The 27,678-nt window shown below is 45.0% G+C and overlaps 1 protein-coding gene and 2 non-coding genes across 11 annotated transcripts in view; 1 reads left to right on the top strand and 2 right to left on the bottom strand.

The window, feature by feature from the left end:
* Nucleotides 1-5,109: 5,109 nt before the first annotated feature.
* Nucleotides 5,110-5,225, bottom strand: LOC113624210 (U5 spliceosomal RNA). The gene has a single exon (XR_003434256.1). It is a non-coding gene; the product is annotated as a U5 spliceosomal RNA (small nuclear RNA).
* A 3,902-nt stretch (nucleotides 5,226-9,127) lies between these two features.
* The window catches only part of LTBP1 (latent transforming growth factor beta binding protein 1), a 419,895-nt gene continuing 401,344 nt past the window's right edge, over nucleotides 9,128-27,678 (top strand). For 3 of the 9 annotated variants that reach the window (XM_027113415.1, XM_027113421.1, XM_027113414.1), the window contains exons 1-2: nucleotides 9,129-9,948; nucleotides 11,009-11,079. In XM_027113415.1, the coding sequence (XP_026969216.1) occupies nucleotides 9,485-9,948; nucleotides 11,009-11,079 (535 nt within the window). In that variant the 5' untranslated portion in view covers nucleotides 9,129-9,484. Of the gene's footprint in view, nucleotides 9,949-11,008; nucleotides 11,080-27,678 lie in introns of all 9 variants that reach the window. The other 6 variants (XM_027113418.1, XM_027113420.1, XM_027113413.1 and 3 more) reach the window with 3 other exon arrangements.
* Nucleotides 17,066-17,172, bottom strand: LOC113624217 (U6 spliceosomal RNA). The gene has a single exon (XR_003434263.1). It is a non-coding gene; the product is annotated as a U6 spliceosomal RNA (small nuclear RNA).

The raw sequence follows: 27,678 nt of genomic DNA, 5'->3' as shown, positions 1-27,678 counted from the left end.
CTCCATCTCAGGGTCCTTCCCAGAGAACCCAATCTGTGACACCCTCCATATGCCCAAGATGGGGAGGGCTAGGAATATCTCCCAGGGAGACCTGAGGACTACCTCATTCACTAGGGTGAGCACACACATGGGAGAGTCTAAAATCAGAGCAATGATAATAGCAAATAGTTATTGAGTGCTGATCTGCTGCTGCTGTACAAGAATATGTTGCTTGGATTAGTTTATTTAATCCTCTTAACACCCTACACATTAGCCCAGGGGATTAGACCAGATGATGGCAAGCTATGGCCTGCGGACCAAATCTGCCCATTCATTTCTGTATTGTCTAGGCAACTTTCATGCTACAATGGCAAAACTGAGTAGTTGTAACAGAGACAGTGTGGCGTGCAAAGTTGAAAATACCTACTGTCTGTCCCTTTTCAGAAAAGCTTGCTAAACCTTGTGTTAGGTATTATTCCCATTTCACAGATAAGCTTCAAGAGGTGCATGGTTTATTAAATCATGGAATGCCATTTTTTGGTTACAAAGGTAAATGTCCATCGCGTGGCCCCCTTCAGTGATGGCAGGTGTAGAAACCCCTGTGCCATTTATGGGTCTTTCTGAGTGCTCAGCAAATGAACGTGAACGATTCTCTTCCCTTCCCTTCCTCCCACCATCTCCCTTTGTAAAATCAAGGTCTCCTCTCCCATCTCTGTGCTTAATCTCACAGAAGTCTCATCAGTTTTTGGTGTCTTTGACTCTAAAACCCCTGGAGGAAGCTCCATTTTCCCAGAAATGGCTACTGGAAGAGTTAGGGCAGTAAGTGTGTAGAGGCTGAGCTGGCTATCAGGAAACACTTCATGATCACTAAGAAATTATTCTGTGTGCTGAACCATACAGTGATCAAAAAAAAAAAAAAGCAGGCTTGACAGATCTAAGGCTGAGATTATCTAAGCGGTTCCCAGGGCAGAACTGAGTAACCCAAAAACATTCCCTCATAAAAGTGATTGTTCGAGGGGGATTCAAGAACTTAGCTCCTTAATGCCCAGTCAGCTTCTTCCCAGATTCATCCAGAGCATAGGCCGAGGCACACAAGTTTACTCTCAAACTCAGGAGCAGAGCTAAGAACTGAGCCCAGGTTGTTTGACACCAAAGTTTGTGCTCTTAACCATATATTCTACTCCTTCCCGGCAAGCAAGTATCCAGAATCATGTCCTTACATCCTACAGATGCTGTTCTACGTGCTCATAGATTTTCCGCCGATGATTTTTCTAGCAATTAGCTACAAGAGGACTGTGGGAAGAGATTCCATTTATCCATCTCTTTATCCCATGCCTTCTAAAGAAAACTTCCCCAGCTTTCAGAGAGAATCCTTGCATCTATTCAGGCCTATTAGATCACTAAGCAAAAATTTCTAAAACCCATTCTCCATTCTTAGTTAATTAGAAAACAATTGGGGGAATTCCCTGGTGGTCCAGTGGTTAGGACTCTGTGCTTTCACTGCCGAGGGCGCAGGTTCCATCCCTGGTCAGGGAACTAAGATACTGCAAGCTGTGTGGCGTGGTAAAAAAAAAAAAAAAAAGAAAACAATTGGCTCTCAAAAATGGCTAGTGAATGAATAAATGAATCCGTGAATGAATGAATGAATCAGTCTCCAGACCCCTGACAACTTAAGGATCTTGGGCAACGTTTTTTGCTTATGATGAAGAAAAGATAGGGACTTCCCTGGTGGCGCAGTGGTTAAGAATCTGCCTGCCAGTGCAGGGGACACGGGTTCCAGCCCTGGTCTGGGAAGATTCCCACATGCAGTGGAGCAATTAGGCCCGTGCGCCACAACTACTGAGCCTGCGCTCTAGAGCCTGAAAGCCACAACCACTGAGCCTATGTGCTCTGGAGCCCGTGCACCACAACTACTGAGCCCATGTGCCTCAACTACTGAAGCCCGAGCTCTCTAGGGCCCACGTGCCGCAACTACTGAGCCTCCGTGCTGTAACCGCTGAAGCCCATGCGCCTAGAGCCTGTGCTCCACAATAAGAGGAGCCACCCAATGAGAAGCCCGCGCACCGCAACAAAGAGTAGCCCCCGCTCGTCACACCTAGAGAAAGCCCGTGCACAGCAATGAAGACCCAACACAGCCAAAAAAGACAAAAAAAAAAAGAAGGAAAGATATTTGGAGGTTTCTTGTCGTGGACTGCTCATAGCAGTTAGGTGTCCAAAAGGATAGTCATTCACTCAACAAACACCATGCGTTTACTTACAACAAACATTTACTATGATTTGCAAACTGTGTTAGGCACTGGGAACATGATACACCAGGTGTCTGCCCTCAACACAGGCCTCTAGTGATGGGGTGGAGGCCTGGAAGTCAGGTAGCTTCATGGGGGTGGGGTGGCATTGAGGGTTGGCCGGGCACTTGTATGTTGGGAAGAAAACATGAGGGGAGATATAAAGATGGAAGATGCTCTTCGAAGTGAAATGGAAGTGTAACATCCAGGTTGTGGATTGAAAAGGGTTAAGTGGAAAGTTCTGGAGCAGCTGGCAAATGTAACCTGATCCCTCTCAGCAGTAGCTCGGGCTTTAAAACCAGGAAACCTGGAGGAATCAACAGAGACAGGGCTGGTTTTACTGATCTCCCCTCACTGTTTAGAAAGCCAGGCCTCTCCTGGTGGAGCTAGTGTTTCTCTGGTGGTGTGAGTTACTTCTGTATATTGCTCCGTTCATCCATATTATGTGGATTTTTACTAGATCCATTCTCAGAATATGTCCTGGCCTCCCATAACAGGGTAAGTTGAGAGGGCAACAAAAAAGAGATGCTATAAAAGCCTTCACTACTTTAATGGTATTACTGGGAATGTAACAGTTTTCAGACAGAAATACGACAAAATTCTTTCTACAGAACTTTTCAAACTGTCAGTTCAGAGGGAGAAAACTTTTTTTTTTTTTTCCTGCAGAGAGCCACTGCTTGATTCAACTTAATTTAGGTTTGGGGGGAAATTTGGGCAAACCCCATTGTTCAGCAGAACCCTGCCTTCAAAGAGCTAAAAACAAGTCACTTTGTCATCTGTTGTCATTGTAACCAAACCTCAACTATTATTAACCATGACTTGCCTTAGTTCTGGTTTATCTTAGTAAGACCAAGAAGAAAAAAAGTCTTCAGCTGCAAAAGTATTCTATGTCTACTACCAAGCATGTATTCTGTGCTTAATGCCAGAGATGGATGAGAAATGCTATAAGAGTTAGGAAGAGAGAGTAAACTGAGGTTTAGGGTGGTCCAAAGAGCTTCATGGAAGTAAAGGATCTTGAATTCTATTTTGAAGGAGGAGTAGGACTTAGTTGAAGAGATGATGGTATGTCAGGAGAATGATGTAAGGTGAGACTAGAGGCAGGAATATGGGTGTCCTTTTTTTGCAGATTAGTGGCTGGCCAGCCTTTTTTTTTTTTTTTTCTTTCAAAGAGAAAGAAGAAAAATGGGTAGATAAGTGTAGTTGAAACAGAGGTTCATTTGGGAGAGTAGCCCAAGATGAGGTTAAAAGAGTGAGAAGGAAGCAATCTTTGAAGGGCCTTGGGTCTTAGAAGACCAGACAGGCTGTCTAGGAATTGATATGTAGAGGTGGTACAGTAACTTCCCTCATTTTCTTCTTTTTTCTAGGCTGCTTTATTCACTGTATGATATTTTAATCAATTTTATGGGAGGCAGAGAGAATATTTTTGGAAAAAAATAATTAGAATCAAGCGTTAAACTCAGGCAGCATGACATACTTGTGCCATTGGGTGAAAATTCTAATGTAGACAAGAGAAATAACAATGACTAATGTCCTGAAATTTACACAAAGAAACAATTCCATCAACTCAACAACCCGGGAAGCATAGGGGCTGACACAAAGCAGAAGGTTCCTCTTAAAATTGGATCATGACTTGTCAGTACCTGCATTTGAGGGGAGAGAGCGTTACTCTGCTTGCCTACCAGGCACTCAACCAACCTTGCAGGTGTCTGGGCATCTTTGAACTTAAATTTAAGCAGGGGAACTAGGTAAATGTCCATTGACTGAATGGAAGATCAGAGTGTTTATAACTGAGACACCAAAGTGAACTGCATTTCATTGGGGGCTGTTTTGTGATCAAAAGTCATGTGTTTCATAGAGTTGAAGGGCATCTCAGTTCAGTGTACATCCAAGTATTTTCCAAGATGCAAACTCTTTGAGACAAAGAACACATTTCCTTTGTGCCCTCTTGGATGTTGACCAGCCAATGACCCAGTGAAGTTTAGAGGAAGTGAATGAAAAGTATAAATAAAATTGTATTGATAGCTACTTAATTATTATGTAGTTTCATGTTTAATATTCAAAAATTTGACTAAATGGGTATGAAAAGCCTCAATGAAAGTACATTAATGAACAGATTTTGGTTCCCTGAAGACAGAGAGGCATTTCATTGTCTTTGGCAGCTGCCACTGTGTGATACTTATCCTTGATTATACTCAAGGTAAGTAAGAAAGGACCAAAATAATCAGAAAGGGAAATTTAGTGTACATAAAACTTTACTTTTGGTGAATTTCCTTTTGTGGATGGGTTCTTCAAAATTTGTAGAAAGCTAGTCCATAACCCTGACACTTTTCCTTTTATGGGTTGCATTTCCCACAGTCCTTTTTTCAATACTCACCACACATGTAATTACTTGTTCCAGGTCTGTTTACCTCATTAGACTCCACGTGGACAGGGTCTGTATTGCCATGGCCAGGCACTCAGGGTCAGCACAAAGGCACTCGCTGGCCCGGGGCAACTTTGGATTGCAATCCAGCCAGGCATTATTTAAACTTCTCCATCTGAAATGGAAGTTTGTTTTGATTTTGCTGTATGGGTTTATGTAGGCTAGCTGGGGGCCCTAGGGTCAACACACATTTGTTGAGTGACAACTAAGGATGCTTAGATTTCAGACCTGAAGCTTTAAAGGGAAGGAAAGCCCTGGTATAAACCTTGGTTCCACTTGTTGCTCAGTTCCAGGGGCACCTCATCTTTCTCTGCACATCAGCTCTGTCGCCATCTTGCTGGCACATCTTGGCAGAAACACTGATACCTCCATGGGTTGAGTCTCAGCTTTACTTCTTTTTTTTTTTTTTTCTTTTTTTTAATTGGCCTTGCAAACGCAAGACCTCAAAAAATTGGGTAAAAACTCAGCATTGTTCCTCTCCACGGAAATCTTTAGTAAAAGGCGAAAGATTTATACGATCTGAAGAGAAACCAGAGTATGAGCTTTACTTCTTCATTGGTAAAGCTCCGTGGGATTTTTCATGGAAGCTGAGTTAAACGTGGAGGAACTCACACATTTCTAATCTCTTTCATCTCTGCTCTTTTGATGAAATGGTTGAAAGAACAAGGGAGAGGACCACAAGAGTAAATGTACCTACTTGCAGGCATCTCGAGCTGAAGCTGCGGTCTTTGGCCACCAGCTTGTGTGAGAGAACACGGGACGTCCTGTGCCTCCTGCTTCGCATGTGGTGTAGGGCAGCCAGCCAGCCACCGTGCTAGCACCTTCCAAGGTCACAGGTTTAATTCTAGCCCAAACCTGGACAAGCTGATGTTCAGGTCAGAACCCACCGAGGTTCAGAAATGGCTGCCAGGGTCCTGGTGAGCAGCCTGAGAAGATTAGCCCGTGGATGCCGGGTATAATTCTTCTCTCCCTATGTTTCCTTTTCCCCTCCTCCTACCTGTTTGCTCCTCTTCTCATTCATTGATTTCTCCTTCATTTTGCACTTCTCCAATCCATCCTCTTCCTAGCTTCCCTCCACCCACCTCTTTTTGTCCCTCCTTCCACTGCATCCTCTCTCTGTCTTCACACTTTCTCTCCTGCTTTCCCGTCCCTTTCTTTTCCATTCCTCAATCTCCCTCTCTCTCTTCCTTTTACTCTCCTTTCTCTTCCTTTTGTCTACAACTCACTGAATTCCTATTTCTCTCTGTCTCTTCTCCCCTCTCTTTCTAAGAATTTCTTGATGAAATTAGAACTAAGAGGGGCTCCATGAACTCCTCGGCTGGAAGAAAAGATGGGTGGAAGGGATTCTGATCGTAGGCAGCCACAAAAGTTGATTTGTAGCTGATCTTAAATGTGGGAAAAGATTTTCAGTTACAAAACTCATAAAATGTAAGGATGAGGGAAACTGGCTGCATTTAGAATTTGACTAATGGTTTCAAAGTGCTTTAAAAAGTTTGGCATTTGCCAGCCTTCCTTTCTTCCCCTAATCCTCAAACCCATGAGTTTTTATGGGAAATATAATCCTTTTTTCTGATTCATTTACACTTAGCTCATCTGAGTATTGTTTTGTAAAAACCATCTGAAGTCCAAGAAGTTTTATGAGATCTTTAAAGACTTGTGTCTTGAACCAGGAAGTTGTGTACTGCCCATATAAACGGACCTTGAAACCTAGGGGTCTTGGCATTAAACAGGGTCTAAACTTGGCAAAGACTGGTCCCCATGCCTGAAAGAAACTTGGCTTTCATTTTCAGATTAATAGCGAGTTCAGTGTTTTAGATGAGTGACCATCTCATATGATAGTACATAGGTTGCACAACACATTTTTCAAGGATTATCTTACTAGTTATGTAGACAGCAAGAGACTGATGTGGAAAAACTATGACTTTGCTGGAGTTTCTCAACTAGAGGGGCTGCTTGCTTATGTGTATATTACCACATTCATGGTTGTATATAAACACACATGCATACAAATGTATATGATCATTCACGGATGAGATTAACATTTACGCTAGAGATTCTTCCCGTGGTTACGTTTCAGAGATTATCTGATTGTAACGTATCCAAATCTGTCATAAGGCAGGTCGTAATCAGATTGAAGACTGGGGTGAGATACCCACCTCTGCTTTGCTGTGGGTCAAGAGAAAGAAAGATTGCGTTGTATCTTTTGAAACATTTTTTTTCTGCAGTCATAGAGCGTGGTTGAGCTCACTGCTGTCCCCAAATGTGAGGACCTTGGGTTGATCTCCAGGCCCTCTGGAAACAGGCTCTCAGGTGAAATGACTTGCTCAGGTTCCCGTGGGAAGTGAAGCAGCCACACTGCTCCAGCCCAGCCCTCTGGATCCCTGTCCAGGCTCTGCCCTCTGCAGGCAGCTGCCTCTCATTGACCAAAACAGGCTTTGATGTATGCCGTCCATCTGAGTCCTGCAGTGACTAACAAGAAGAGCTCACCCACCACCACAGACTGCAGTCTGGTCCTTTGGTGATGCTGTCCATCACTATTTCCTGAGCTTTCACCTGTCTGACACGTCTTCTTTCCAGCCTAGGCTCTTCAGCATGGAGTTATTGCTTCTAGACACCCCCTGGCCCCATCCACTTCAACTGTTGCTCATAATCCCTACCTGAGAGAGAAAATCTCTGTAGACTGATTTGAGCTGCGGGTAGGAAATGTTTTCCCTACATGTTGTGAATTTTCCATGAGATGACAAAGAATTGTGGGTTGTCCAGTGACGTTGCCCTCTCACAAATCAGATACCGCCTTGGGAGAGTTCGGTTATTATCTCAAACTGTTGCTTTATTTATCTTTTTAAAAAGCTTTTGTTTATTTACATTTTTTCTCTCTAACCAGATAGGAAGATTCTCCAGAACAAAAAGGTTGTGCCTGTGATACTTTGTTTCTGCAAAGGGTCAGCCTCTCTGCTTGCCTCAGAGCAGCACTTGGTGAATATTTATTAGCTTGTGCGCTGTCCTTTCTACAGAATCCCAGCCTGGGAGGCATTTTCTTCACCCACCCTCTTTCCTCAGTCTTCTCAGCTGGTTCCCTTTGGCCTGGCTCAGAGACTGACCTTGAGTGACCTCTCATCTTGTCCACAGGGATGTTCTTAGAGCCACAGACTCTTAGGGCTGAAAGGAATTTTTAATCCAACTTCTCTGTTGGATTATAGAGGAGGAAGTCAAGGTTCAGAGAGGAGAGGTGAACTGCCTGTGGTCTTTCAGCTACTTAGCGGCAGTGTTAGGACTGAACTGAGGTCTCTCCCTCTGGTCAAATGCTGTTTATTCTGTGCCTGGCTCTCAGAGTGTGTTCTCACATGAAACTGGTGGTCAGACAGATGGACTGAGACCCTCTCCTGCCAAATCAAATATTGGAGGTCTTTCTCCAATGTACAGAAAAAATAGATAAAGGGATTAAGTTTCTTCAACTTTAAATCATTTCTATTAATTCTTTTTAAACCATTGTCACCTGCTACCAACTGTCCACTAGCCAATGCGGGGTTTTCTATTGCATTCATGTAATAAAAGCGTGAATGCTGCTGGAGACACCGTTTTAAATTCAAATGCTAGAAGTAAATATGTTACTATTTCATGGTTTCCACCCAAAAGCACCCTGACCCCAGGGACTCTGTCCCCTGGGACATTCTGCATCTCCCTTAATGTGATTTTGTGTCATCTCCGGTGAGTGATCCTTTCCTTTCGGATAGGGGTCCAGGGAACTGATCTGACTTTAAAAAGAGACTAATAATGGCTTGGCGTTATCATGGATCCTAAGCCCTGTATTCCTGTCATAGAGGCCTTTTCACCAGGAGCAGGGCTGCCTGCGGGGTCGATTCCTGTTGCGGTTTTCCCAGTCTACTCGGGCGCCCCCTGCTGCCCACCCTGGTACATGCCAAGAGAGGAGTAGGGTACCAGAAGCTGCACACTCAGAAACAGTCACGCGGAGTTTACAATCCCAAAGGGAACCATCTAAACACTTTCGATGGACACTCCGCGCACCCCGAGCAGTCCTTTCTGGGGCCCGATCTAGTATTTTAATCCAATACCCACAGCAAGTATCCGAGCAAACACGGATAAGAAAATGACTGGAAATGCCTTCCAGACAGTATCAAATGAGTCCTGTGGGGCTTCTAGAAGGAAAGGACCGTTCAGTGACTTTGCCGAGTCCTTTGTCCTTTCCCGGGAGACGGGATCGAGGAGCGGGGACCTCTGCCTTGCCGACCCATAGGAACAATCGATGTGGATGTGGAGGGTGGCGGCGTGTTCTCGGGCTCATCTCACGCTTTCCCCAATTAGGATTTACTGCCTGACGTCACGTCTGCCGGAGATTGGCTGTTCAGATCTGACACTCGGTTCCACGGCGAGAGAAACTTTTTAAAGACTTTGCAGCCCGGGCTGCCGCTGAGCGTCCCGCGCGCTCACACCCGCCCTCGCCCACTCTCGCCGGGTCCCGGGCGCGGCAGCCCCTGCGCCGGCGGCGGGGCGAGCGGACCCTCACCTTGCGCGGCCCGCGCCCCTCGCCCCTCCCCTCCCGGGCCCCGCGTTCCCCACCCCCACCCCGCCCCCTCCTCCCCGCCGCTTTCGGCTGGGGTCTGGGGCCGTTCAGCAGCCCGCAGAACTTCCTCTCCTGCAACCGAGTTTTCCTCCTCCCCGCCTTTCCCGGGCTCCCGGTTGTTCTCGGGGGAGCCTGAGTGCGCGTGGGCGGCCGCACCGGGCGAGCGGCGCGGCCGGGGGCGGGGGCCGGGGCCGGGGGCGCCGGCTGGGGCCCGCGATGGCGGGGGCCTGGCTCAGGTGGGGGCTCCTGCTCTGGGCAGGGTTGCTCGCGTCCTCGGTGCACTGCCGGGTGCGGAGGATCACGTACGTGGTGCGCCCGGGCCCCGGCCTGGCGGCGGGCGCCTTGCCCCTGGGCGGGCCCCAGCGCCCGCGGACCTTCAACGTCGCGCTCAACGCCAGGTACAGCCGTAGCTCGGCGGGCGCCGGGGCCCCCTCGGAGCGGACTCGGCGCACCAGCCCGCCCGGCGGCGCGGCCCTGCAGGGGCTCCGGCCACCGCCACCGCCGGAGCCGGCGCGTCCCGGGGGCTCCGGCGGGCAGCTCCACCCCAAGCCTGGCGGTCACCCGGCGGCCGCGCCGTTCGCCAAACAAGGCAGGCAAGCGGTGCGCTCCAAAGTGCCGCAGGAGACCCAGAGCGGCGGGGGCTTGAGGCTGCAGGTTCACCAGAAGCAGCAGCTGCAGGGGTAAGCCCACACCCTCCCTCCTTCCTCGCGCGCGCCGCCCGCGCGGGTACCCGGGGAGACGCGGCTCCTGGGAGCCCAGCGGCGGCCGTGGGCGTAGTGCGCCGTCGGTGGGTTGTCTCCTCCCCGCCCGCCTCTGCCTGCCTCGCTTGCAGCGCGGCGGGAAGAGCGGAGTGCGGGGAAGCCGGGGAACTTTGAGAATAAACTCCGATCGCATTGTTACTGAGCTGCGGGTAAACACAAAAGGCATTTCTGCCTGGGGCGTAACCTCCTGTGCGCGAACCAAACTACTCCTAGAAGATGGGCGTAAACATGAAGTCACTACAGCTTAATCCCTCAGCATCAATTAAACTTCTCTTTGCAGCTCAGTTTAATTTTTTTTCTTGAGCTAATGGAAAAAAAAAAGTTTGGAGGAGGGCTGCCTGTAAAGATCCACTTCCTGTTTTGTGACCTGGAATTTTCAGCATCCTACTAATTGTGAGCTTGGCTTCCCTGCACCTGTGGGGTCTGTTTTCCTGGGGCGGCGTGTCTTAGCATTGACAGGAGTTTCGGTTGGATAGTTTCTGTTACTGGGCGTTCATAAACGTCCTCCTTGCCCCTCCTCCTCATTAATCACAGGTTGAGAGTGTGGGGGAAGACTTGTTTTGCTTATTTGTTGTTGTTGTTTTCTTCAGGGGTGGTTCCAAGCGTTGTGATTTCACTCCTGTTTGGACGCCTCTCTCTGAAACTCAGATTCAATTTAAAACGTGGGTGCAGATAATACACAAAATACATTTGGCTCTACTTTACTTTTGGAGTTAAGAAAACCGTTTATTTGGACCTTGTTCTCCCCTCCTGTATAGTTCTAGGTTATGCAGGTTTTGGTTCTTCCATCCTTCCCTGATACACTGTCCTTACCCTTCTGCTTGGGCAGCTTTGGGTTGGACATCCTGGGTCCCTGTTTCGAAGCCAGAGGAATGTGGAAGCAGGAGGCTGGGCTTGCAGGAGCGCCCTGGAGGCTTGGGTTCTCTGGAAGGGAGTGTCGCTACTACTGGACTCAGGGGTCTTGCTTTGTTTGTTTCAGGGTCAATGTCTGTGGAGGGCAGTGCTGCCATGGCTGGAGTAAGGCCCCTGGCTCCCAGAGATGCACCAAACGTAAGTTTCCAGGTTCACAGCAGCCCTGCACAGTAGGTGAAGTGGGTCTGTCCACACGAGGCATCCCACAAGGGTCACTTGAAGAGGCTATGCAATGTCTGTGATGCAGTCTACCCCGTTATCTGAAGCCTTCATCACCACCCAGGAAGGGCTGGGCCAGGGTAATGATGGTATCAAGGCCAGCAGCGATTCATTGTACAAAACCGTGCCGTGCATCCAAGATTCCCTTGCACCCAACCGTGGTATTAATTACTCTGTTACCACCGTGAATCAGGGGCTAGGAAAAGAAATTCCCATTGGAGGATGTGCTGTATGGCAGAACCAGTGCAATTAATTTAACCATGGATATCGACAAACGAAAAACATTCTTTAAGTTGATGGTAGGAGGGGAATGGGAAGTAGGACGCCCTGCTCTGGAACAAAACATCAGTAGTGTTAAAGCTTTCTGAAAACAGCACTCAGAATCTGCCGTCCTTGTGGCCTGTTTCCTAGGAGGTAACCACTCTACTGTTCTTCAGAACTGACAAGTGGGTTTTCCTGCATTGCTTCTCCAGCTAATACACAGGCTTAGGAGTGTTTTGAAACATATATTAATGATGCATATAGATTTGAGAACATCAGAAAATACTTCCCTCTGCATTGTGAAATTAAGGATTAAGGTAAAATATTCTTTGAGGGTCCTCTTGACGAGTTGATTCTGTCTGGTGCTACCTGGACATAAAGAATTCTTACTTCCATTCAGGAGTAGTTAAGCATTCTTATGTGTTCTCTGCATAGAGTTTGAACCATAAACATGTGGATTAGAATCGTTCAAAATTTTAGCTGCTTTTTGGTATTCAGTGTAATAAGTAAAATTTAGCAATTTGTCTTGTATACGGTTTGGATTTTAAAATGCTGGTGAATTAATTAAAAATTTTTTCTATTATGGTCATTTCTATTACAGTCATTCTGGTGAACTTGCTTGTTGGAAGATGCCTTCAATCCTTGAAAGAAACAGGACTTTGGCATAGTGGCTTTAGTTTTATAAAAAGCAGTGTCCAGGTGGGTTATGATTTGGCTGTGATCAAGGAGTAGTGGCAGACATGAACTCACTAATCAGCCTCCTTGATATTGAACTCAAACCACTAGGTCAGAAATACTCAGGGTTGTAGGCATTTTATTTTTAATTTTAAATTTATTTTATTTATTTATTTTTGGCTGTGTTGGGTCTTTGTTGCTGCTCGCATGCTTTCTCTAGTTGTGACGAGCGGGGGCTACTCTTCGTTGCGGTGCGCGGGCTTCTCTTGTTGTGGAGCACAGGCTCTAGGTGCACGGGCTTCAGTAGTCGTGGCATGCGGGCTCAGTAGTTGTGGCTCGTGGGCTCTAGAGTGCAGGCTCAGTAGTTGTGGCACACAGGCTTAGTTACTCCGCGGCATGTGGGATCTTCCCGGACCACGGCTCGAACCCGTGGCCCCTGCATCGGCAGGCAGATTCTTAACCACTGTGCCACCAGGGAAGCCCCAGGCATTTTAGATTGTCGTAATTCTTCACATCTTCTTAGATTACACTTGACAATAGCGCACCAGCATTTTCCTGAATTTACAGTTGCTTGGGTCCAATTACATACCCTCTCCTCCCTTCGGTAACTCCTGCTATGATGTTGTTTGCCTGTTATGTGCAGACAGCTCATCCATGACAGCAGCATTGCTGTGCAAAGTGGGTATTGCTGTGTAAAGATTAAAGATACAGAGCAGGTTGTTATAGGTGATGGTGAGTGCTCCTTGGTGCCCATTAGAGAGAATGTGTTAAGACTTTCAAAGAAGTTTACTTGGCAAATGATGCCGTTGAGTGCCCTCTCTGAAAAGAGAGTAGTACCCCATTCTTAGGTTGTCTGAGGATTTGCAGGTCCAAAGAAGATGCTCTAGAAGGAGAACATCCGATCTTGAGGAATCACCTCATGGCTTCCTGCTTCTCCAGATGAGGGAGGCAAGGGCACAAGTGTGCCTCGGTTTAGCCAGGTTTGCCCTCTGGTGACCCAGAAAGAGAAAGGCTGCAAAAGGCTACCAGTCAGAAAAGTTAGGGTTGCACAGTTACTGTATACAGTGTTCCAGAGGAAGTTGCTCCGTTGGCTTAGTCTCACGATACCAATAACAAATGCTTCCGGCTTTTGGTTTAAGTTATCCTTCCAGCTTCTAGAAGGTAGCCCTTGGACAGCACCGGGACCTAAGCAATCAGTGTAACATTAGCCTTCCAGTACTGCCCAATCTGACAAATTAATTCAGGCCCAAATGGTGGAAGCTTAAATCACAACTTCTTTCAAGAACAGTTGTGTTTTTAAAAATGATGCTGGGTTAGGTCAGTGCTCAATCCAAAGTAATATACGCTAGATGGATATGTTTCAATGGGGGGTCTTGTGTTTGTCTCCCTGTGCAGAGCCAGGGAGATGAGGGAGCCTTATACCTTCACATGGGACAACTGGGGTTACCACTGATGCGGCAAAACTTGTGTCCATGGCTAAGCAGTGTGACACCAGGAAAGACCCTTGGCCTTGGGTTCAGGAAACCTGAGTTTAAACCCTCAAGCGTTCACTAGCTGTGTGGCCTTGGGGAATTCATTTGACCTCTCTGACCCTTATATTTTCCCATCCTGAAATGACTGTGCTAAAAACTTGACTATTGGGACTTCCCTGGCGGTCCAGTGGATAAGACTCCACGTTTCCACTGCAGGGGGTGTGGGTTTAATCCCTGGTTGGGGAACTAAGATCCCACATGCCGTACGGCGTGGCCAAAAACACAAAACAAAACAAAACAAACCCCAAATTTGACTACTTTCTAGGATTGTTACAGGTATCAAGGTGAAATAGAATGATGGATGTGAAAGCCTTGATGAAACCAGAAGGAGTCTTAGAGTTTATTATTGAATCAAGCCAAGTAAATCCTGTCTCATTTATCCATTATTTGGTTTTCTTTCTTCCCTATGTATGTTTCTCGTCATCTTCTTTTCAAAGAATGTACATGTGGATCCCTTTTTATATTACAGCTTTAAAGTAGTTTAGGGCTGGGGGAGGGGGAAATAGGGAGGTATTGGTCAAGCGGTACAAAGTTTCAGTCCCTCAGGATGAATAAGCTCTGGAGATCTAATATACAGCGGCGTGACTATAGTTAACGGTACTGTGTTATATACTTGAAATTTTTTCAGAGGGTAGATCTTAGCGCGTTCCCGCCACACACACACACACACACACACACACACACACACACGTTAACTGTGTGGTGATGGGTATGTTTATCAGCTTGACTGTGGTGCTTATTTTACAATGTGTGCGTATATCAAAACATTGTTATACACTTTAAATATATACAATTTTTATTTGTCAATTATACCTCAATATAGATGAATAAAAAAAGGAATAAATGAAAACGCCAGTCAGTTCCATCCTGCCTGGCTTTGATTACTGAGAAAAAAGAAATAAAGTAGGCTGGGTTGTTTTGTATCCCAGAATGATTTATTTTAGGAGAACTTTGAAAGAGACTAAATATTAGATTATTTGTGTATCTCTAGTTCTCTTTGTGTAAAGCTTGCTGTTTAGATGGAAAATTCTCCCCTAAGGTATTCATAAATTGAATGGAAAAAATTCTGACACCAATTTTTGTGACTACAACTACTTTGGTAAATACTAGTGAAATTTAGACTGCAAAAGCAATTGCTTTGTGGTCTCTTTCCTCTCTCACTTCCTTATTATGCTGAGATTGAACAATTGCACTTGGATATGGTTTATTACACTTAACAAATACAAAAACCAATGGCATGTCAACATGAATTTCCTTATTACGATAGTAATCATCATATACATAATTAACACAACATTGTAAAACAACTATACTTCAAATTAAAAAAAGGTAGTCGTTATCATACAATGTGTATGCACATTTAAATGTGCACATTAAATTTAAATCAACAGCAAGGATGCCTTGTAATTGTCAGTTCTATTTTGAGGATAATTGAAAGGGTTTAGCTGAAGAATTTCAGTTTGTAGAGACCGTTTTCCAGTTGATGCAAAAAATATTTCTGCATAAGAGTTGGGATATGTTTCTGTTGTTCAGTTTGCTTAATCCTGTGAGGAAAACAAGGTGCCCCTTCGAGGCAGACTGGATTGTTTTTAGTTGATTGAAACTTAATTTAAATGGGCCATAGGCAAATGCTTCTGAAGACTGAAGATTTGGCAAACCTGAAATTGCCAATCAGAGAGATGTGAAACAAATGGCAGCAGACCCACACGGGCAGAGAGAATGGATGTGGGTGTCCGCAACGGCAGCCCCGAGGGCTTTAGCCACCCAGTCTCTACATAGAGATGCCCAGTTGCATGTTAATGCTTCTTTTCCAGACACCCTCTGTATGTGTGTCTCTAGGAATTGAAATCACAGCTCGAGATATGGCATTTTAGTTATTAATGTGGAACGACTGCTGATAGCGATGTCCATTTTGGGCAAAGGAGAAGGCACTGCATCTGTTCCCTTTCCAAGGGGTTCACATTTATTGGGAGGGTGTTAACTTTTTTTGGCCTATCCCCATTTTTGCATTTTGTTCCCTCTGTCTAAACTGAACCCACCCCCTCTTGGTTGTTCCAATCTTATTGTGCCCCTCTCAGGGTAAGTGCAGGCCAGAGAGAGACATTGCCAGTGGGCTCAGCTTTAAAGAGGAGACTGGACCTGGGAACAGACAACACAAAAGAATAAAGGGGAGATGAGGGTGAGGCCGGGTTGGCAGGATGAGGTGGATGGAACAGGAAAGATGGCAGATCTGAATCCAAAGCGGGTGCCTGGCACATGGCAGGCCCTCCCTAAATGCATGGATGGTTCTTTCATTTCTTTAACAGATATCTGTTTAGCTTTTACCATGTGCCAGGGTCTGTGAATAGAGGAGAAACGCAGCCAGCTGTAGAGAGTGCGGGGTCTGTTTTTACTCACTTAACTCATGGCACATCAAATGACTTGTTCTCTCCTTAGCAAGAAACAGAAAATCGATATTCCATTGCTTTTCCACTGGCATTCAGCCCACAGTGCTTTGGGGGAAAAAAACCCCCAAAGCCAACCCTAGACATTTTCCTTAATTATATACAGAAGAGACATAGTCACGTATACCCTTGGTGCTTAGAATTGCCGCAGTCGAGGGCATCGTCCATGAGTGTGGAGTGTGGCTGGAGTTGCAGGTGACAGAGGCCTTTCAGGCCGTCTCCTGTCCCTCTGGGCTTGGCGTTGCGCTAGCTGAGCTCGGGAGTTGGGCCCGGAGTGATCACACAGCTTTCGTCTGCCCGCTGTGGCCATTGACAGCTGCTTCGCCAATAGATCCACAGTGAGGTTTATTGTGGCAGCTGCTGGGAGCACCGCCCCGGCCCCAGTGCTGGGAGCAGGGGTGGGAGGGTCGGCTGGAAAATCTTGTCGTGCGGCACAGACCGCCTGGTGAAGGGAGAAGGACCCAGAGGTCAAGTTCACACTGGGTCAAATATGTGTTCTCAGCACTGGTTAAAACAAACATTTAGGAACCATAAATCCTGGGCTGCGATCATACTTAAACCTTCATTGTGAAACCCTGCAGCCCCTGGGCCAACCTGAACACCCCGCCCTCCCGCCCCTGCCCGGCCTGCTTTAGTGAAGTGTTTCTCTGCCCGTTGAACCCTTGGCCCTTAGGAAGCCTGCCTTGTTCAAAGGACCTTTGGCCACCACGGGAGTCTGCTGTTTCTGAGCCTGTTATTTGTTGTCTTGGATATTCCAAACATACTCAGACATGTTTGGGAGCTCAAATAAGTTTTCCTAAAATGCAGATTTTGCTTCCAAGTTCTTCCTAGCAATGAACAGGGCAACTAGGAGTGCTAGGGCGGTGTCGCCACTCTTGTAACACTGACCAAGATCAGAGCAGGGGCTGAGAAGCTGCTGATGAGGGGAGGGTAATTTGTGCAGTGCTTTGGAGCCTGTGAAGGGCGTTTGCTTTCTTTCTTTTACTTAAAAAAAAAAAAAAGGAATGCTTCATGAATTTGCATGTCCTCCTTGTGCAGGGGTCATGCTAATCTTCTCTGTATCTTTCCAATATTAGTATATGTGCTGCAGAAGCCAGCACTGGAGAGCATTTTCTTGACCTTCACACCCTGGGAGTGTAGACCAGGCAGCCATGATTTATTACCCCCTTTTTAAATGGGGGGCAGGGCTCAGACCCCACCCCAGCTCTGTGGCTCCTGGTTTATTGTTCTTTCTACTGCCCTAGGCTTCCTGGACGTCCAGTGTGGCAGCATCTCTCTTGAGGTCTTGGTCTTCGACTCTCCTTGACAGCCCTGCTTTGGACTGGCTTTCACTGCCTCTATTCGCTGTCTGATCTCCCAAGCCTGTAACAAAGTACCGCAAACTGGGTGGCTTAGAACAACAGAAATGTATTGTCTCAGAGTTCTGGAGGTTAGAAGTCCAAAATCAGGGTGTCAAGAGGGTTGGTTCCTTGTGAGGGAAGATCTGTTCCAGGCCTCTCTCCCTGGCTAGCAGAAGGCTGTCTTCTCCTTGTGTTTCTTCACTTCATTTCCCCTCTAGGCATGTCTATCTTTGTGTCCAAATTTCCCCTTTTTATAAGGACACCCATCATATCAGATTAGAGCTCACCATAATGACCTCATTTTTAACTTGGTTACCTCTGTAAAGACCCTGTCTCCAAATAAGGTCACAAACTAAGGTACCAGGGATCAGGAATCCAACACAGCTTTCTTTGTGGGGGGAACCATTCAACTCATGATAGAAGGCCATAGATGCTCTGCACGTGGGCTTGAGAAGTGGGCTTGAGAAGTGGGCTACTCAGAGCTGGGCCACCCCTGAGGCAGTCAGGGATTCTCTAGCAATGACCCCAGGGCGGGTGGGCAGAGGCTCAGTTGCGCTCCTCCCACATAGTCTGTGACTGTGGATCTAATGTGGCTTCTTCCCTAATTCAGGAGCTCTGGCTGCTTCAGGGAGCAGAAAATGTGAGGAACTGGCCACTGGTGATTTTGGTTATACCTCTGGGTATTTCCTCTTGTTCTGCTTTAAAGAGATTCTATGGTGCCTCTTAAACATGAATGTGCAGCTGGTCGCTGGAGGAGTTTGTTAAACTGCTTTCTTGAATCAGAGTCGCTGGGATTTTTATTTAATGAGCACATCAGGTGATGCTGATGGAGGTGGCCCACCTTTCGAGAAACAGTGATCCAGAAGGAACCCTGTCCTGGGCAATATTTATGACACTTTGTGTGGGAATCTGAAGGCCAAGCCTAACACTTAGCAATTTAGAAACTTGTCAAGGCAGGAGCCCTCTACACATTGCTTTAGGTCAGTTTTAAATAGTACGTACAAAGATGGCTGCATACAGGGTTATTACACCCAGTTTTTCTTTTGTTAGTTGAATGATAAATACATATATTTTTACAAGAGTTGGACACTTGCAAAATTGTTAATAATACATAGGTGGTTAAATAAAGTGGTTTTAAAAAAGGTTGAAACTTTGGAACACATTGGGCGCTTTTTCCACTAAATATTTTATTTTTAATTATAAAATATTTTAAATACACAAAAATGCAGAAAATAATACATTCAGCTGCTCATGTTTTTAAAACCACCCTGATATGATAATTAAGCACAATAATTTACAGATAAGGGAGAAACTATGATCTTACCTTGCTCTTTTTTTTTTTTTTGGCTGTGTTGGGTCTTCATTGCTGCACACGGGCTTTCTCTAGTTGTGGTGAGCGGGGGCTACTCTTCATGGCGGTGCACAGGCTTCTCATTGTGGTGACTTCTGTTGGTGGAGTACGGGCTCTGGGCGCGCGGGCTTCAGTAGTTGTGGCATGCGGGCTCAGTAGTTGCAGTGCGCGTACTCTAGAGCATAGGCTCAGTAGTTGTGGCACACAGGCTTAGTTGCTCCGTGACATGTGGGATCTAACCCGTGTCCCTTGCACTGGCAGGTGGATTCTTAACCGCTGTGCCACCAGGATTATCTCGCTCTAACTGCATGTTTTACTAATGATGTTTCCTATCTTCCTAGGGGAGAGAAAATAGTACATAATTTGTTGGTGTGGCACAAAGTGGTTGTTTTGGTACTTATGGAAAAATACATCAGAGCTGTATTTGTATAAGCTCACGTGCACCTATTAATTGGCCTAGCTTATTATTAAGGACTGAACATTTCATGTAAGCACAGTCCCTTGGGCACGAAGAATCTGTGTGCACGGTGTCATTTAGACCCAAGACAATGTGGTTACAAGAAGGAAATGCTGCCTGTTACTGTCCCACCTGACCCGCCTTTCTTGCTTTCCTCCTCTTTCTCTCTGTCCTTTCTAGGCCTCAGTTTTGCGTGCCGTGAACTAGAGGCAGTATAGGTCCATGGTTAGAAGTTCGGTCTTTGGAGTTAGAATACAAGGCACCTAACTTGATGTTAACACTTTGTCAACACATCCTCACTATGTGACCTTGGACTGTGAGAGCTGAGGCAAGGCTAAGTTACCCCATTCACAGGACAGGTGTGATGATGGTTTGTGCTATCATTCAAAGGCTTGTTGGGGGACCGCATGAAGTAATATACAAAGAGTTCTTGGAGAGCAGCTGTCCCCCTGCCCCCCACACAACAGTATTTGACAGATGTGAGCTCTCAGGGGTTCCTGTTTACTTGCTTAGACCCTCTCCCTCCTGGGCGCCTCAGCTTTTTACACACCCCTCTTGGTGTTTCTCAGATCCCCTGGTGAAAATCATGGCTCTCTCTCCCCCTCTCTGGGAGCACTCTGTTTTCACTCTTACTTTGCTCTGGGTATGGCTGGACCAGGGGAGAGGGGCATCTGCCTCCCCATCAACGTGGAGCTCCTGGGGAGTGGCATTTTCTTTCTTTCTTTTTTTTTAAAAACACTTTTTAAAAATAAATTTATTTATTTATTTATTTTGGGCTGCGTTGGGTCTTCATTGCTGCACACAGGCTTTCTCTAGCTGCGGAGAGCGGAGGCTACTCTTCGTTGCGGAGCACGGGCTCTAGGGTGCTCGGGCTTCAGTAGTTGTGGTACGTGGGCTTATTTGTCCGCGGGATGTGGGATCTTCCCAGACCAGGGATCCAACCTGTGTTGGTCCATTCATCGGCAGGCGGATTCTTAACCACTGTGCCACCAGAGAAGTCCTGCAGGATTTTCTTTGTGTCATTTTAAGTACCCAGGCTCTGTTCCTTGCCATAGTACAAATGCTAACTGAATCGAGTAGAATTGAATTGAACCAGCATCTCTGATTTTGCTGTGTTGTAAATACTATCCTCTAAATGCTACCTAAAGAATTCTACTTCCTTTTTTGTTTCCTCTCACCTTTGGGCAATAATTCTCCTTTGGTTTTCTTTCTACTATTTTTTCTGTGTGCTTATCCCTTGCCTGACAGACACTGCTTATTATGACAGCTTTTCAAGGACACACCACCTTATTCCATTTCCTCCTACTTCTCTGAAGGCTACCCTGGCATGGCCCAAACTTTAAGACAGCTTTTCCTTTCTCACTGCCAATTTTAGAATCTTTCAGCTAAACATCATCTGATAGAGATTTGGGACTAAGTAAAATGAATGTTGTATGATTTTCCCTGTAATTTTAGATCCCCAAATACTTCTCTTGGCCAACTACACTATTCCCTGTGGTTTTTTCACTCCACTACATTTGAGTAATATTGTTGGCATGGACCTAAGTAAACAGTTTGCAAAATGTCGTGTTTTGTAAATTAGGAGATGGATGGGCTGGTTTTTTAATACATGTTCTTGGTTCTGCTGGACCAGAGGAAGGATGAGTTTGGTCAGTGGATGGGAAGACAAATTGGAGGAAAGTTTGTTTTTATTTTAAAAATTTGTTTTATTTATTTATTTTTGGCTGCATTGGGTCTTTGTTGCTGCATGCAGGCTTTCTGCAGTTGTGGGGAGCAGGGGCTACTCTTCGTTGCGGCGCGTGGGCTTCTCGTTGCGGTGGCTTCTCTTGTTGCAGAGCACGGGCTGTAGGCGCGTGGGCTTCAGTAGTTGTGGCACTTGGGCTCAGTAGTTGTGGCTCGCGGGCTCTAGAGCACAGGCTTGGTAGTTGTGGTGCACAGGCTTAGTTGTTCCGCGGCATGTGAGATCTTCCAGTACCAGGGCTCGAACCCGTGTCCCCTGCATTGGCAGGTGGATTCTCAACCACTGTGCCACCAGGGAAGTCCCTGGAGGGAGGTGTTTTTAACTGAAGTTGATGTGGTCAATTTACTCATCAGTTATTTAAAGGTGAGAACTAAATGGTTGGAGGGGAACCTTCAGAAGTATATTTTGGTAATGAATTAAGGGAGAATCTTCACAGGGGAAAGAATATGTAACCAGCAAAAAGCCACTGGAGGAAAAGAGGATCATAAAATAAGGAATATATAATAATAGGGATCCTTTGTCTTTGTTCACTTTAAAATGTTTGTATTTCTTATAGGATTACCAAGCAATTCCAATCTCCCTTTCAATCTTGCAGGAACTTCAGTTTATTATTGTTACTATAAAATAAGAGTAGAATCTCTATCCTTTCACCCATATGTGTTACATTTAACACCATATCAAGTGGGCAGTTAACAATTAACATCTTCAACATGTTTCATTGTAAAAGCCATTTAAATCGGCTAAGAGGTACCACCTCACCTTGATGAATCATTTGCTACGTTGGTTCAAGAGTGGGAGTGCTTCTGTCTCTGCCATTAGCTGTGAAGTTTCAAGCAGATCAATTAATTAACTCCTAAGATTTTTTTTCAAGCTGAATGAAATGAATGGGGATAGGGCCATTCATCACCCAACCTAATTCAAGTCATTCTTGTGAATATTGGGCATACAAATCCTCTTCTGTCTTAACTTTTTTTTTTTAATTGGGGTATAATTGCTTCACAATGTTGTGTTAGTTTGTGCTGTGCACGAACTGAATCAGCCATATGTATACATATATCTCCTCCCTCTTGGACCTACCCCCCCCCCGCCCCCAATCCCACCCATCTGGGTCACCACAGAGCACCAAGCTGAGCTTCCTGTGCTATACAGCGGGTTCCCACTAGCTGTCTATTTTACACATTTTTCACATTGTATCACTTTTGTGTGTGTGCACTTGTGGGTGTGTGCTTCCCGGCTTGATGTGAGCTCTGTCTGTGAGGGTAGTGATCAATACCATAACCATCTTTTTATCCTCGGACCTAGTAAGCACATAGACTTTTATGGAAGGAATGAATGAATGAATGATTAAATGGATGAATGAATTCATTTGTTGTACTTTCACTGAGTCCCTGTGTGCTAGGTACTGGCACACAGAAGGTGTTAAGATTTATTTTCTATGAAGAAAATAAAACAGGGCGAGAGGATAGAGAGTGATGGGGACCAGGGGAAGGGGGATGGAGTAAGGAAAGGTCACTGTAAGGAAGTGGTTTATGAGACCTATGTGATATGAAAGGGTCTGGTGGAAGAGCCTTTTTGGACAAGAGAACAGCTAGAACAAAGGCCCTCGGGTGGGAATAGGCCTAGCCCTGTACGGGGACCCAGAAGTGAGTTTTGTTGGGTTGTTAGTATGGGCTAGAGTAATAGGTGATAAGGGAGACAGGGCTGGAGTCAGGTCTTGTAGCCTGTGGAAAGCCATAAATAGGGGACTTACAGCTTACAAATGCAAGTAGATTTTATTATTAATGAATAAACACAATACAGGATTTGGTATTTATCAGCACTACTTTTCTATGTCTGTGAGTCTGTTTCTGTTTTGTAAATAAGTTCATTTGTATCATATTTTAGATTCCACGTATAAAGTGGAAGTAAGTGGACTTAATTCACTTAGTATGACACTCTCTAGGTCCATCCATGTTGCTGCAAATGGCGTTATTTCATTCTTTTTTATGGCTGAGTAGTATTCCTTGTATATATATGCCACATCTTCTTTATCCATTCATCCATTGATGGACATTTAGGTTGCTTCCATGTCTTGGCTATTGTAAATAGTGCTGCTGTAAACATTGGGGTTCATGTTTCTTTTCGAATTATAGTTTTCCCTAGATATATGGCCAGGAGTGGGATTGCTGGATCATATGGCAGCTCTAGTTTTGGTTTTTAAAGAAACCTCCATACTGTTTTCCATAGTGGCTGCACCAATTTACATTTTCACCGACAGTGTAGGTGTTTTCTCCACACCCTGTCCAGCATTTGTTATTTGTAGATTTTCTGATGATGCCCATTCCAACTGGTGTGAGGTAATACCTCATTGTAGTTTTGATTTGCATTTCTCTAATAATTAGTGATGTTGAACATCTTTTCATGTGCCTATTGGCCATCTGTATGTCTTCTTTGGGGAAATGTCTATTTAGGTCTTCTGCCTATTTTTTGATTGGGTTGTTGTTGTTTTTGTTGAGTTGTGTGAACTGTTTGTACATCTTGGAAATTAAGCCCTTGTTGGTCACATTGTTTACAAATATTTTCTCCCATTCCATAGGTTGTCTTTTCATTTTGTTTATGGTTTCCTTTGCTGTGCAAAAGCTTATAAGTTTGATTAGGTCCCATTTGTTTATTTTTGCCTTTCTTTCTATTGCCTTGGGAGACTGACATAAGAAAACACTGCTATGATTTATGTCAGAGAATGTTTTGTGTATGTTCTTTTCTAGGAGTTTTATGGTGTCATGTCTTATATTTAAGTCTTTAAGCCGTTTTGAGTTTATTTTTGTGTATGGTGTGAGGGTGTATTCTAACTTCATTGATTTCTATGCAGCTGTCCAGTTTTCCCAACACCACTTGCTGAAGAGACTGTCTTTTCTTCATTGTATATTCTTGTCCATTGTATGTTCTTGTCTCTTTTGTCAAAGATTAATTGACTGTACGTGTGTGGTTTTATTTCTGGGCTTTCTATTCTGTTCCATTGATCCATACGTCAGTTTTTGTGCCAGTACCATGCTGTTTTGATTACTGTAGCTTTGTAGTATTGTCTGAAGTCTGGGAGGGTTATGCCTCCAGCTTTGTTCTTTTTCTTCTGGATTACTTTGCAATTCTGGGTCTTTCATGGTTCCATATAAGTTTTAGAATTATTTATTCTAGTTCTGTGAAAAATGTCATAGGTATTTGATAAGGGATTGCATTAAATCTGTAGATTGCTTTGGGCAGTATGGCCATTTTAAGTGTACTAATTCTTCCAATTCAATGTTTCATTGTTCTTAATGTATAAGTCTTTCACCTACTTAGGTTTATTCCTAAGTATTTTTTTTTGGATGTGATTTTAAAAGGGGTTGCTTTATTACTTTGCCTTTCTGATATTTCATTGTTAGTGTAAAGACATGCAACAGATTTCTGAATGTTAATTGAAAAATAATGTTTTAAATAGAAAGTTGAATCACCTTTATTGTTAATTTTTTTTTTTTGCGGTACGCGGGCCTCTCACTGCTGTGGCCTCTCCTGTCATGGAGCACAGGCTCCGGACGCGCAGGCTCGGCGGCCATGGCCCATGGGCCCAGCCGCTCCGCGGCATGTGGGATCCTCCTGGACCGAGGCACGAACCCGCGCCCCCTGCATTGGCAGGCGGACCCTCAACCACTGTGCCACCCGGGAAGCCCCTTGTTGTTAATTTTTATTGATGAGAAAAGCTGCATATAGAATAGTGAAGTACCCAAGGCCATACACAAATTACTGTTGCAGTCTAACTTCCTGCATTGTACCCAGATCGCCAGACCAGCCCCATGCTGATTGGACCTCTGTGCCTTTGCTGAGCTCTGGCAGAAGGTGACACTCTCACCAGAGCCATGAGGCCAAGACTTAGGATGGAAGTTTGAGGATCAAAAAAAAAAAAAAAAAAGTCTCTGGTCACTGCTGTGTTGAAAAGCAAACTAGGGGGGATCTTCACATGGTACTAAATAAAAAATAAAATGTTAAATCCTTTAAAAAAACTTTAAACATAAAAATCCCAATCTTGTGCTTGCAGAAAATTCACAGAGAGCAGTTAGGATGTGTTAAAGTAAGAGTGTAAAATTTTTGGAATACATTTGAATTCTGTTCTGAAGTTTTCTTCAATGCCTCCGCCCCATGCAACTTATTGTTGGTGGGGTGAGCCCGAGATAGGTGCAAAGGCAGCCTCTGCTGGGAGATTTTGTTCCTATTTGTAAATGAGGTTAATACCACCCTCTGCAGTTAAGATCGGATGAAATGAGGCTCATGAACATGCTTCACAGGAGAGCCCTATAAACATGAGGTGATATTATTAATAAAGTGTTTCTGGCTGTTTTGTGAAAACTTTTCAATTGCTGGTGAAAATTTTTTTTCTATAATGTGTTAGTATACTTCTTTTCTTGAAAATTAGAATGCTTGGGACTTCCCTGGTGATCTAGCAGTTAAGACTCCGCACTCCCAGTGCAGGGGGCCTGGGTTTGATCCCTGGTCAGGGAACTGGATCCCGCACGCATGCCGCAACTAAGAGCCCACATGCTGCAACTAAAGATCCTGCACGCGGCAATGAAGATGCTGCGTGACGCAACTAAGACCTGGTGCAGCCAAATAAATAAATATTTAAAATATATATATATATATATATATATATATATATATAAAAGAAAATTAGAATGCTTAATGTATTTCAGTAAGTTTTGGGCGTCATAGATCTTGTGTATCACACCTTTACATTGATCATCCCATTTATGGTCTCTGGGGGCACATCCTGGAAGTTGGCTTGAAAATAAGCAAAAATACCTAAATCTCCACGTTAGTTCCCCGTCCACATGCACGAGTGATTCGCTTTATTCTCCTAAAAGTAGAGTGCAGACAAAGACGAAGATTTCTTCTTTTGAGAAAGCTCCGTTTCTTTCTTATTGTGATAGTGAAAAGATTATGTTTTTAGTCCAAAATTTCTCAGTAATTGGAGGTGAAATAATACAGATGATAAATTAAAGTCAGGGACCCTGTTTTTGTTTTACTTCGTATCCTTTGGGAAGCCGGCCTACCCAGTGGTTCTGCATATACAATAGACCCTTAGTTGCTTGATTAATAAGCATTACAAGTCACATTTGTTTTGAGGGAAAGACCAGCTGAAATTCATTTAACTCAGTGGCTACCGAGATTATGTCAGTAAGCTGTTCCTTTTGTTATGAGAGAATGTATATTGCAACAAACCTCCCTGGGTGACAGTTTTTGATGCTCAATGTTGAGTGCTAGATGTTCTTTCTCTGGTAAAACTGCCCCATTCCTTCCTGTAATACAGACTGCTTGAGTGGCACTTCATAGACCTAGGGATTCTCAAAGCATGGTCCCTGGACCAGGGGCAGCAGCATCGCCTGGGAACTCATTAGAAATGCAGATTATCAGGCCCCGCCCTGGACTCGCTGAAGCAGAAACTCTGAGGTTGGGGCCCAGCACTCTGTGTTTTAACGTGCCCTCCAGGGAGTGCCGTTATAGTTGTGGTTTGAGAACCACTACTCTCGCTAAACCCATCTCCTCCTCCCTTTCTGTGTCCCCCCTGCACCCCTCCTTGATCATCCAAGGGGGAGAAGGAGTACAGGGAAATTGGCTCCTTTGGGCTCCAGGCCTTGGGGACTAGAAGCGTGTGTTTTCTCCCCTTCCCAACGGAACGGAGCGATTCCCTTGTCTCAGGTGGGAATTCTGGACCTGAGCAGATGCAGCCGTGCACATTGACACACAGTCTGTTCTGCACAGTGACTGAGGAGACTTGGAGAAGCCGTTTTGCCATCCAGTGAACGTGGGTTTTGTGCCTTTGGGCCTTCCTAGTTCTGTTCTTTACTGTGGACAATGCTGAAATCCCTTCTTCATGTTCTTCAGAGCTGCAGTTATCAGCTTTGTGTGGTGCATGGATCCCCTCTGTCTCACAACCCCCTGTGGGATGTATAAGAAATGCAAGTTGTGGGAATGAACTTATTTAGGAGACAGAAACAGACTCACAGACATAGAAAACAAACTTACGGTTACCAAAGAGGAAAGAGGGTGGGGAAAGGATAAATTAGGAGTTTGGGATTGGCAGATACAAACACTATATATAAAATATCAATAGATAAATCACAAGGTTCTACTATATAGCACAGGGAACTGTATTCAATGTCCTCTAATAAACCATAATGGAAAGGAATATGAAAAGGAATATATATATATATATATATATACACACACACACATACTGAAAAACTTTGCTATACACCAGAAACTAACATTGTAAATCGAGTATACTTCAGTTAAAAAAAAAGAGATGCAGGTTATGGGGCCCCACCCCAGACCTACCACAGTGGAACCCCCAGGGGTGACCCTCGTTTTCACAAGCACCCCGCCGACTGATCCACATGGAAGCTTGAGGACCCTGGGCTTAAAGTGGGTATACTGAAATAAAAGATGTCACAGGCAAGGAATGACGAGAAAGGTATTACACAATAAATAAAAGGAACAGGAGTGAATGTGACATCTTGTTTTGCAGGCAGGTGCTGTTACTCGTTTCCAAGATAGTTTAGAAGTGAAATGAAGAGCAAACTGTGGTCCAGAACATGCCCTCGGCATTGGCAGGGACAAAGCTTTCTTGTGTGAAGATGAGGAAGTTCAGACGGAGAATGGACAAGGCAGAGTTGCTTGGCCATTCCTTGGGGTCCTGCTGACTCATTC

Source organism: Aethalodelphis obliquidens, unplaced genomic scaffold (genome assembly GCF_003676395.1).
Source record: "Aethalodelphis obliquidens isolate GAN/ISIS:26980383/991018 unplaced genomic scaffold, ASM367639v1 scaffold12, whole genome shotgun sequence".
In the NCBI taxonomy this organism is placed as follows: domain Eukaryota; kingdom Metazoa; phylum Chordata; class Mammalia; order Artiodactyla; family Delphinidae; genus Aethalodelphis; species Aethalodelphis obliquidens.
Note: the sequence above shows the minus strand (reverse complement) of the source record. Positions and strands in the feature narration are given on the sequence as shown.